Source organism: Cricetulus griseus, chromosome 3 (assembly GCF_003668045.3).
Source record: "Cricetulus griseus strain 17A/GY chromosome 3, alternate assembly CriGri-PICRH-1.0, whole genome shotgun sequence".
Taxonomy (NCBI): Eukaryota; Metazoa; Chordata; class Mammalia; order Rodentia; family Cricetidae; genus Cricetulus; species Cricetulus griseus.
In genome coordinates, this window is record NC_048596.1 from 148,130,120 (window position 1) to 148,142,006 (window position 11,887).

Sequence of the window (11,887 nt, forward strand, 5' to 3'; positions counted from 1 at the left end):
TTTGGTGGCTATAATTATTAATAGATAATTATGGCCTCTTATGGAATAGTGTTTCACATTGTTTAATTGAGAATTAGTGTTCTTGATGATGCATTTACTGTATGACCACCTCTCTTAATCTGAATTGATATACAGCATTGCTGAGCTCTCCTAGTGTATATCACAAGATGTTCTATGATATAGCCTTCATCATATATGGATCATCTCTGATATGATAAAGCTCAGCTCACACCATTCTGTCATGGAGTGAGCAGGTCTGTGAGGCTCATTCTCCTCCTTCTATGGAAAGATAGATATTTGATGTTCTTAGTTTACAGTGTAGCTTCAAGGGTGGCAAATCACACCTCAAGAGCAGCTGCATCTCAAGCACATGCCTGGTTTGCCTGATAAACAATCATCTCATGTTGATGGATTATAAGAAGCATAATTTTTATCTTACAGGTGGAGAATTGCATGCAACATATAAAAATCATATGAAAATCAGGCTTGGTGCAGCAGAAAGAGGTGAAGCAGTCTATAGGATGGTTGAAGATTCATAAGGAGTGTAGTGCCTGGGCTGGATATTTGAATGCTCCTCTCATCATTTAATCTTCTCTTCTTCAAAAAGATAGGATTCTATGCCAAAAACATGGTAGTGACAATGATCTTACAACATGCAGGGGAGCACAAGTACAAGAGACAAGAGGCATCAGTCCTCGGGGTGAGTCAGTGGTGGGTGCAGGGCTCCAGTCATGCTGAAGTACGTATCAACACAGGAAAAGACAGTGGTTCTAAATTGGTGCTAGTTAAGAAAGAGTCTTACCCAATGGACTAGTTATCACTAGAAAGATGCAGGAGACGTTGGAAGTACCTTCAACCTTTGTTCACTAGAAGTCTGGTATCACATCTATGCCACAGGAGCATCTAATCTTAATTAAGGCATCTTGGCTGGAGACAGTATGGGAGGCAACATTTGGAGCTATAATGATACTCACTGGTGTCAGTCAAGTGTCAGGTATAAAGAAGCCAATGATCAGAGAGCCTGCATTGGTTATTTTTCTGTGACTGTAATAAAAAGCCTTGACCAAAACAACTTTAGGGGAGAAAAGGGTTTATTCTGGCTCTAGTGCTTCTAGAATTGGCCAAGAAGGCATCAAAGTAGTTAAGGAAACAATGTTGGTGGGGGCAAGAAATTGGTTGATAACACTGTCTTTTCTCTGTGGAGAATGGGAGCAACTGATGGCTCGCACAGCACAATGACCAAATTCACTTCCAAGGAATTAAATTTTCCCCAAATGTAGGCAGGTCAATCAAGGAATGGCACTGAAGAGACAGATGCTGCCCCAGCCCTTAGCATGGGGACCTTTGAACAGGGGCATGGAGACTGTATGAGGATCTGTTTCTGAAGCACATTAATCAGTTCAGGTCTGTCAGAACTGAGTGGGATTGGTCAGGGAGAGCTGGATGGTGTGTGACAAGAGGGAAGCTGGCTTAAGAGGTTAAGTCTCTGGGCTGTTCTGACACACCTGGGCTTCAGTCCCATCTCTGCTGTTTATTGAGGAAGCTGAGACGGATTGTTGAACTATTTCTGCAGGTTCTGATCTGTAAAACAACATTTTTGTCAATTCTGTGGGATTAACCAAGAGAATAGATATAAGGTGCATGGATGATAGAGTAGATTTTACTACTTAGCAGATGATAGAAGATGTTGGCTACCAGACAGAAATTAGAACTCTACTCAGTAGATATTGGGCAAACACTGGAAAACCTTCACATTTTACAACACCCCTGTCATAACGCACATGTCAAAAATGAAGAATAGGAAGAAAAAAAGAAAAAAATACCCACTTGAGGGAACAACTGAAAGCAAGAAGCTGACCTGAACATTAGTATAAGCTAGCACATGTTGCAAGGGCGGAGCACTATAGTCTAAGCACCTTTGAGCAGGCCTCAAAGAGACCACAGCTCTCACTATGGTGCTTCTGGTGCTCATCACCATGTATGGGAAGCCTCCACAAGGACAACCTTGGAGTTCAAAATCACAGAGGCCCCTGTATCTGAGCATTCGCTGAGGCAGAGCTGTACCAGAATCACACTTCCTTTGGACTAATCTGTGCATGCCTGAGGTCAGGTGATTTATCTTCAAAAGACTTCAGGGATGAAAGAGCTCTCATGAAAAGCAGATTAGTTCTAATTACTACAAATCTCAGCAACTATTTAAGCCCAGCACTTACCAAATAATTAGATCTTTTATGAGGAATCCTAGAAGCGTGGCATTAGCGGCATAAATCAACACGTAAATATTGTGTCTTGTGTGCCACCAGAGCTCTGCTGTCTGAGGTAAGCATAATCTGCTCGGCACCACTTAGTCAGGCATTTTGCCCACCATGAGTAAAGGAATAGTGGAGTGGCTCTCCTCTTTTTCTGCATGGATTTCATAGCAACATACAAACATGGATAACGTATCCCTTGCCCTTGAGAAAAGTGTGCACACTATGCACATAGAATTCACTTCATTAGGGAAAATAATCTGCAATACAAACTGAAATTTGAATCTGCATATGATTCAATATGTCAACCCCTGGCAATATACCCTACAGGCATATAAGCTAATACATCACAGAGAGCTCTTCACCCACGTTACTCCACTGCTACTCAGAGCAGAACTCTATAGTTCACTTAGGCACATGTCAGTGAAAACTGGATAATGATGAATGTGTGGTGTAGACTCACAGTATAGAGTTATACAACTAAAAAGAAATAATTCAGGGGCTGGAGAGAAGGCTCAGCAGCTAATAATACTTGTTGCTCTTGCAGAAGACCCACATTGGAGGCCTCACAACCACCTCTAGCTCCAGTTCCAGGGCATCCAGTGCCCTCTTCTGGTCTATGCAGGCACTTGCACATATAGGGCATATGTACACACACACACACACACACACACACACACACACACACACACACACACTACTAAAAAAGTAAGTAATTTTTCAAAAGAAGAAAACTACGCTGTTTTCAAGAAAACAGAAGTGACTGGAGTTCTTCATGCTTCATGAACCAAGGCAGAATCAGAAAGGCAAGTTTATCACATTATTGTTTTCATATACAAAATTGATAATTCAAAAAGCACAAGAGAGTATAATGGGGGCAGCCTGGGAGGGGAGTGGCTTAAACAGAGCAAAGGTGCATTACATACATGGATGAAAATGTCTTAATAAACACTTTTATTTTGTAAAACCAACATATGCTGATGATAAAGATAACCATCTTCTTCCTAGCTACATGTAAAAGTCACATCTCAAGTCACAAAGGTCCAGACATAAGAGGAGGCATGCTGTTTTCTGTATTTAGCTGGTAACTAAATACGGTCAGTCCCAAGGACTGACATTTGCTTTAGTTCGGACAGAGACACAGATGCAGACGGAAACTTCCATTGAAAGTCAACAGCTGGGATATCATTTCTGCTTAAGGAGGCTATTTGAGACCCTATTTCCAATGGAATGAATGAATAATAAAATGGAGAACACTGAAGGAAGGCACTTGGTGATTTGCAGTAGGCTCAGTTTCCTACACACTTAAACTACTATTCTTTAGCATCTGAAGAAAAGGGCACCAATTTCCACCCTCCTAGATGTGAGAAAAGCACCCTACTTGGTGTCTGAGATTTCAGGCGAGAGAGGACTGTGCCATGCCTGCTTTCAGCTTAGCTTGGTCTTTTTCTTAGTAGAGCTGCAGAGGCCACCTGGCTGAGCTGTTCAGATTCTCTCTGGCTGGCTTTGTTCCCAACACTGGAATGTATTGCTGTCTCCCACACTGTGTTTTCTCAGTATCGGATGCCTAAGCTATCAAATCACAATTAATTGAAGACTGAGGAAACTAAAGCTGAATTACTGAGTTAGTCAGAAAACACTCTAAAATCAAACACCAGAACTCAGGATCCAGAAGCATCGAGCGCTCTCCTCTCTTACAGCTTGGAAGCCATTTCTTCCTGGTTCTGCCTAAATGGTGGCTTTGATGCTTGCCCTGATATCTCACATCTGTATGCTCTTCTCACAAAGATAGATGTACACTTTCCAGGACTTTAGTCTATAGAAGATGGACATCTTCTAAATGAGACATCAGGAACTTTTGTTGCCTAGTCAGTGTGCCCAGGTAAAGACTTCTCAAGCTACAGAGCCACGAGAGCCTGGGCTCTGACCTCAGCAACCAGCACCAGGGGACATCTAGGTCTAGGGTATGGATTTAGTTCTCAGACCTTCAGCTTTGGCTAGGCTGCATCTGTATGTATGAGGGAGTGGGTTTCATGCAGGACTGAGTGGATATGGAATTCCCATTCCCTATCAGAACAGACCTGGCCATTCCAGGTTTTTCTGCATCTATTGCCATGGCTGTTTTCCTCTGCTCCCTTCCCTTCTCCCAGCTTCCATTACTTCTTTTTGCTCCCTGCTTCATTTTCCTTCTATTTTCTTCTTACTCCTCTCCTTTTCCTCCTTCTTCTCCTTTACTTTCTTTTCTTCATTTTCAAATTCATATTTTCTCATCCTTTCTTTCTAACCTTCTCCTCACATCCTCTTATGCTCATTGAAAGAACCCTAATTCCTCTCCCCTACCTCCCATTCTTCTCTTCCCATACCCCCTTCTCCTACTCCTCTTTCTCTACCTCCTTCCTCCCTCCGTTTTTCCCTCCCCACCCGTGTGTGTGTGTGTGTGTGTGTGTGTGTGTGTGTGTGTGTGTGTGTGTGTGCATGTGTGTGTGTTTCCTAACATTGGAATGAAACTCTAGGGTTAAAAATCATACTTCTGGGTTAGTAACTTGAAATAACTTGAGAAATAGGTAGAGGACTTCTGTAATGTATATTTTATAGACCAGGAAACAGAATCTCTCCTAGGCTTCAGCAAATTAAAACCTGAGATAACTGCAAGCCTCAAGTATATTGCCATACTGTGTTTACCAGCTGAGAGGCTCATTCAGCTGGGAAGGACCTCTGGTATTTTTGTCCCTTTAGTAGGAGGGTCTATCAACTGCAAGCAGCATGTTTTGTTAGGATCCAATTGCCACTGTTTAAGAGACAGAAATAATGAAATGGAGAAATGTTTCATCGATGGTTGTAAATTCCCCAGGGAAAAAATAACTGAAGTGCTGTTTATGACAGAAAACTATAATTAGGAGTAATGGGGAGAGATTAAGGAAGTGAAACAACAAGTCTTAAGACAGCTCCAGTGTGAGGTATTCAGATTTAATTGTGTTTTTTAAGTAATGTCCGACTCCCAGATGTTGGAGTGATAAAGACATTTTACAAATGAGTGGATAAACAAATGACTCCATAATCCACACAGTCAACTATGTGTCTCACAATCAAGATGCTGTCTCTAAACTGTGCATTTGCATTTAGAATTGGTGTTTCGATATGCAAAAAAAAAAAAAAAAAAAAGCCAACCTCTTCTATTGGGCTGACAATGTGTTAGTTACTTATTTCTGGTGGGAAAAAAAATCATTCCTTCCCTGCTCCCCAGCACACACAGGATGCCCGGTCTCTTCAGATTATGAAATATGTGTGTGTTGTGAACCATTTATGAGTTGAAGACTCACACACTGGGAGGTTAATTTATCCAAGTGAATGTTATAATCAACCATTTCAAATGCATTTTTCAGATCCCAGGAGGCTTCAGGAGTGAAGGTAGGAAGATAGTCAGGATAATTTTTATGTCTCTCCCACCGCTACAGACACAGATTAATATGGCTATTCAGAAGTAGACCTACAGGAGACCTATGGGAATTTAGAGAAGAGCCCCCTGGTTTCCTGCTTTGCTGTAGAATCAAATAACATGGAGGTTTTTTATCCTAAAATTTTTTCATTAGATAAGCTACTATTGTTATTTAAAACTTAATAGTGGGAATATGTCTAGCTGATACAATAAATGCAGCCACAGTTCCATAATTATGAATGCCAGGAACAGTTTGAAATACAGCAAATGAAGATGCACTTAGCACTAACCACTCACAAGAGAGTGGAGAGCCAGGCTGTCGATCCATCCTCTGAATAGAGAGTACATGAGGGCATGTGCACATGCATACACATGTACCTACATAGACAATGCCTAGCATTTTCTTACTGGTGGCTCTTAGATAAAAGATGGCCACTGATTGAGATATGTAGGTTATTGATGTCCGATTTTTGATACACAACAGAAACGGTGACATCACATACATATGTGAGTTTCAAAGGCTTCGAGGCAGCACTGACAATCATGTAGTTTTCCTGACTATAAGGACAGACATATACTAATGATGCACTAACATGTTTACATGACTCATTTGGCTTTTTCTAAGTGCCAGCAGGAAGTGCCTCTAGTCACTAATTCCAATGTCAAAGGGATTCTAAGACTTATACATCATGAAAGATTCACTTTTCCTTTCACTTTTCCTTTCTGAAACTAACAAGATACACTGACATTGGAAAGCCACTATGAAAGAATTCAAAGCAAATACAACACTGTCAAGCTCACTGATGAATTAAATCTCTTTGCCTTTAACTTCTAATAAACATTCCTTATTGAGGACTAGTTTTGGATCAGGGTCTCAGTCTGTATGCCCCTCATATATATATATATAAACAGTTGTGGAGAAATTCCGAGAAACTTTGATGATAAGTCTGTTTCTCATGCCCTTCCAACTCATGGCACTCAATACTCAGATTTCTAGAACCTCTTTTTGGTGTGCATCCCTTCACTGATCAACCAAATTGGTGAATTCTGGTGTGCTAAATTCTCTGAGGTCTGTTGGGTTTTTCTCCTTGTCCTGTCTCAGTAATTCTGTACTGTGTAATTAATTTTCACAGTGGTGAAATTAATGGTGATTTTTCTGTTTTCAAAGAGCCTTTATTTATTATCATAACAAGGACAACTGATTAAAATACATAGCTTTCTGAGAGCACTGACTATGGCTTCATCACCCACGCCCAGCTCAGTGGCTGTCACAAAAATCAAGGCCCATTAATTTTGTCTGAATTATGTGAAAAACACCAGGACTCTGCAACAAATCTTTTAATGGTGCTAGAATCACATGTAGGACTTTGTGGCCAATATTTTTAATGTGAGTCAGTGTTCTCTGAATCCTAGATCCCTTGCTGGTCAAATCAGTAAGTATTTATTCAGCAGGCATAAACAGATGCATGTTTTGTAGGAAGAGTTTAATTGACTCATTCACTGCCCTTTCAGAGTTGACAGTTTCAATTTCTTTTCCTGATAAGACTAAGTAACTTAAATCAGTTAACAGGATATGACAAATTGCCATCATCACTCTTGCAAACCTTTCTATATTCAGATGTCTGTCTCCTCTTCCAGGTTCCCAGGCAAATAAACACATACTAATCACAAGCTGAAAACCCATAAGCTTGGTCATTCACAATGTGGCCTAACTGGCTTCACTCTCAAAAGAATCAAAGATCGCACCAATCTTGTGGTCTCAACTTTTGTTAAAATCAAAGGGATCCCTTGTTCATCAGTCTAAGCATCAGTTCTGAGCAGTGCTAGATGTGGAAAGTAATAGTCTTTTGCCAATTATAGGAGAGAGGATATCTTACAAATTGTCCATGAGTTGTAGATTCAATAAAATACTTTCTATCTTACCTTTGTATAAGCATTTAGGCTTGGAAGGCATAAAGCTAGGAATATAGCTCAGTTGACAAAGTGCTTGTCTAGCATGCAGGAAGCCTAGAGTTCTAATCCAGGACCACAAACAACAGGTGTGGTGACCCATGTCAATAATCTCATCTCTCAGGAGGTGAAGGTTGGAAAAACAGAAGTTAATTATAATCCCTAGCAACCTAGTGATCTTGAGACCAGTCTGGGTTACAAGAGACCTTGTTTGACAAAGAAGGAAGAGAAGGAAGTGGAGGAAAAGGTAGAGGGAGGAGGAGGTAGGGGAAGAGGTCTCTAAAACCACTGGACTGTATCACCAGCCTATGAAGTCAGCAAGAAATAGATGACACACAGGATAGAGCACAAAAGTCTTTGACTCTAAGTCCAGATTTTTGTTTTTGTTTTTGTTTTTTTTTTTATGTGTCTAAAGAAGGAAAGAAAAGGAAAAGAGGGAAAAAAGGACAGGAGAAAAAGTAGGTGTGGGGAGGAGAAATGTGTGAGGTTGAGAGGAAGCAAAGGTGGTGAAATGAGAGGAGAGAAAGAGAGCAGGGAGGTGCATGTGAGTTTCATGAGAGTGGCATGCCACAATTTGTGTGTGGAAGTCAGAGGGCAACTCTGAATGTCAGTTTCCACTTTCCCCCCTTGTTTGAGACAGTGCCCTCACCTCTGTGCAAGCCAAGTTAGCTGAACAGATGACCTCTGCAGATTCTCCTGTCTTTGCCTTGTCTCCTGAAGCACAGTGGGACTGTGGACATTTGTGCTATCATGTCTGCCTTTAACATGGGCTCTGCAGATCCAAACACATGTCATTAGGTTGAGTAGTAAGAGCTCTTGCTCAATGAGCCATTCCTTAACACATATTTGTAAATGACTAATCATTCTTCTCTGGGTATCAACTATTTATGCTTTACTTTCTTCATATTTAAAATGATAATATTCTCTGCATCATATTGTTATTATGAAGAAAAGTGAATTTATGTTTATTAATGATATTATATATGTATGAATGTGTATGATGTACATTAAGCAAACAGTGTCAACTATAATTTTCATTAAGTAGTATAATTTTCATTAAGCTAATAATATTTTTAAAATACTGCTATTATTGAAACAATTTCTGGATATTATTAATTTGTACATCCATAATAGAAAACAGTTTGGAAAGTTTTTTACAAAGGAATAAAATAGACTACAATAAAATGTTACCCAACTGCTGGCAACATAACTAAGAAAATGACAAAAAATTAGTACACCAAAGAGATTGATGTACCATTTACAATAATGACAAAATATATTAAAATCAAGGATTTCTCAACATGCAAACAGATAAAAAATGTACAGTGCCCATATACATCTGAATATCTTTCATTCTTCAGAAAGAACTGTTTTTCACTTTCAAAAACATGGATGAGTCTGAAGAACATAAATTAAATGAACCCAGGCACAGAAAGGCACATGGTCTTATTCTGTGTGGAGTACATAACAGTTAATCTTGTGGAAATAGCCAGTGAAGTTGGGCTCCTTTTTACCAACCACACGAAGGAGGAGGTGAATGAGTGGTTCACAAAGTATACAGAAAGGGATTTTGCTTCAGCTGGGAACAAAGCAACTTTAACTGTGAGCCTGGATCCAGGGCTCCTGGAGCAGTTCCCTCATTCCATGGAGCCACAGCTGAGGCAGCAGGGCCTACCCATTGCCCTCAAGAAAGGTGTGGTGACCCTGCTATCTGACTATGAAGTATGCAAGGAGGGCGATGTGCTGACCCCAGAGCAGGCCCGTGTCTTGAAGCTTTTTGGGTATGAGATGGCTGAATTCAAAGTGACCATCAAATACATGTGGGATGCCAAGTCTGGAAGGTTCCAGAAGATGGACAATGACCTACCTGAGAGCACAGCTGAGTCTGAGGGAGATTCCAAGGAAGAGGATGACAGCTGACTCTTAAGACATGGGACTAAGGCCTTACAGCAAGTTCTACCTCTGCAGTAGACCACCAGGATGCTGTCACCCTCTGAAGACTGAAGCTCTTAATTTTGCTTTGGATTAAGACAATGGAGGATGCTGGGGCAGGACTTTGTTTCTACAAAGAATAAAATTTAGTCCACAGGGCTTTCCCTGTAGACATCAAGAGACTTCTCCTAGGAAATAGGCCTTCCACTTGGTGCTTCTGGTTGGGGCCTGCATAGCCCGGCTCTTTGACAGCACAGCACTGCAGATAGCTGACAGCAGCTCCCAGAGTTGGATATCCTCTCCAGGCCTTGTCTGGAATGGATTGGCTAAGGAAACTTTAATGCCTAGGTGGAGACAGAAAGATTAAGAATTAAAAGTTCACTTTGGCTACCAAAGCCCTTGTCTTAGAAACTAAAGCAAATTGCTTGGTAGGAATGAATTGAGGTTGAGGGTATAGGTCAGTTGTTAACTCATCTTGCAGGTGAAAGGTCCTTCATTTGTGAGGGAGAAAGGAAAAGTGTCAGAACTGGTATCTTCTACCACTCTTTTAAATAAGTGTTTAGTCACAGTGACTCAGCAATTTATTCTTCTGGCATTATTATTCAAGGATATGAAAAGATATATTCATACAAAAGAGAATATACTTTATTCTCAGCTCAACATGGAATCTTCACTGAAATTGACCAACATACTTAGGCAATAAAGAAAACCTCAACAGATTTTAAAAAATGGAATAGCCCCTGAATTTTACCATACCACCATGGCTTAAAATGAGAATTCAGCAACAACACAAACTGAAGAAAACATACAAACTCATGGGAATTGAACACTGCTCAACTGCAATACTCCTGAGTGAAGGACGAAGTAAGAAAAACAATCAAAGACTTCCTAGAATACAATGAAAATGAAGGCACAACATACCCAAACCTATGGAACACTCTGAAACTAGTGCTAAGCTGAAAGTTCATAGCACTAAGTGCCCACATGAAGAAACTGGAGAATAGTCACACTAGAGAATTAACAGAACACCTGAAAGCTCTAGAACAAAAAGAAGAAAACTTACCCAGAGGAGTAGACACCAAGAAATAATTAAATTGATAGCTGAAATCGATAAAGTAGAAATAATGGAAACAACACAAAGAATCAAGGAAACAAAATGGCAGACAGCTTGTACTAACTTTTTGGAAACAATTAACAATTATCCCAAAACTGACAGAATTAAATTCATAAAAAAGAAAATTGGATTCTTCCATGTATCATAAGAAAAACACCTATCTCTGGAGTCCCTACCTTCTACACTGATGTGAACAAATCAGGTTAAGGCAGGATATAAATCATGAGATATAAGCAAAGTAGTTCAAAGTCCATATAACTCTGTACAGAAAGCAGAATTATATGCAATTCTTGGTACTTATGGACTTTACAGAGCCTCTCAATATGTTGAGAGAGCCATTTTACACATTGAGACTGTTGAATTCATTCCAGAGAATACAGAATTAACTTCACTATGGGTCTGCCAGGCTCACTGGCAGAAGGCAATGACCAGATTGATTGTTTATTAATAGGAAGCATGCTAGGAGCCTCAGAATTTCATGAGAAACACCATGTAAATAACAAAGGTTTAAAAAAGGATTTCTCCATCACTTGGCAAGAAGCCAAGGTGATAGTGAGAAACTGTCCTACCTGTTTGTTCTATAATCAAGTTCCATTTCCAGCAGTCTGTAATCCAAGGGACATTTGGAGAAATGATGTCTGGCAGATGGATGTCTTTGACTTTCCAGAATTTGGAAATTTAAAATATGTACATCATACTATAGACACATTTTCAGGGTTTCAATGGGCTACTGTCCTTAGCTCTGAAAAGGTAGATTCAGTTATAATACACCTGTTAGAGGCAATGGCCATTATGGGTATACCTGAACAAATAAAAACTGACGATGCTCCAGCATATGTCTCCACCAAATTGGAACCATTTTTCAAATATTATAACATAAAGCAGGTAACTGGTATACCACACAATCCCACAGGACAAGCAGTGGAAGAGAGATCTAATCGCACACTAAAGGAAATGCTCTATAAACAAGCAAGGGGAACAAAAAACCCCAAACACAGGTTACATAATGCTTTATTAACACTAAACTTTCTTAATGCTAACGAGAAAGGACAAACCGATGCAGAAACACACTGGACTACAGAAAAACCTGCTGAACTGTATACTTCAAAGATGTATTGACCTCTGTATGGAAACAAGGACATGTGTTATGTTGGAAAAGGGGTTTCACCCTTGTTTCCACAGGAGAAGGAAAGCTTTGGATACCAT

General features: G+C 40.1%; 1 protein-coding gene across 1 annotated transcript; it reads left to right on the top strand.

The window, feature by feature from the left end:
* Positions 1 to 9,075: 9,075 nt before the first annotated feature.
* Positions 9,076 to 9,555, top strand: LOC100774491 (mRNA turnover protein 4 homolog). Its single transcript, XM_035441656.1, has one exon. It carries the CDS (start codon positions 9,076 to 9,078, stop codon positions 9,553 to 9,555), a length of 480 nt encoding a protein of 159 aa, XP_035297547.1.
* Positions 9,556 to 11,887: the final 2,332 nt, after the last annotated feature.

What these genes read in the sequence shown, in the direction of transcription:
- LOC100774491 (XM_035441656.1), top strand. Translation starts at nt 9,076, where the DNA reads ATGGTCTTATTCTGTGTGGAGTACATAACAGTTAATCTTGTGGAAATA.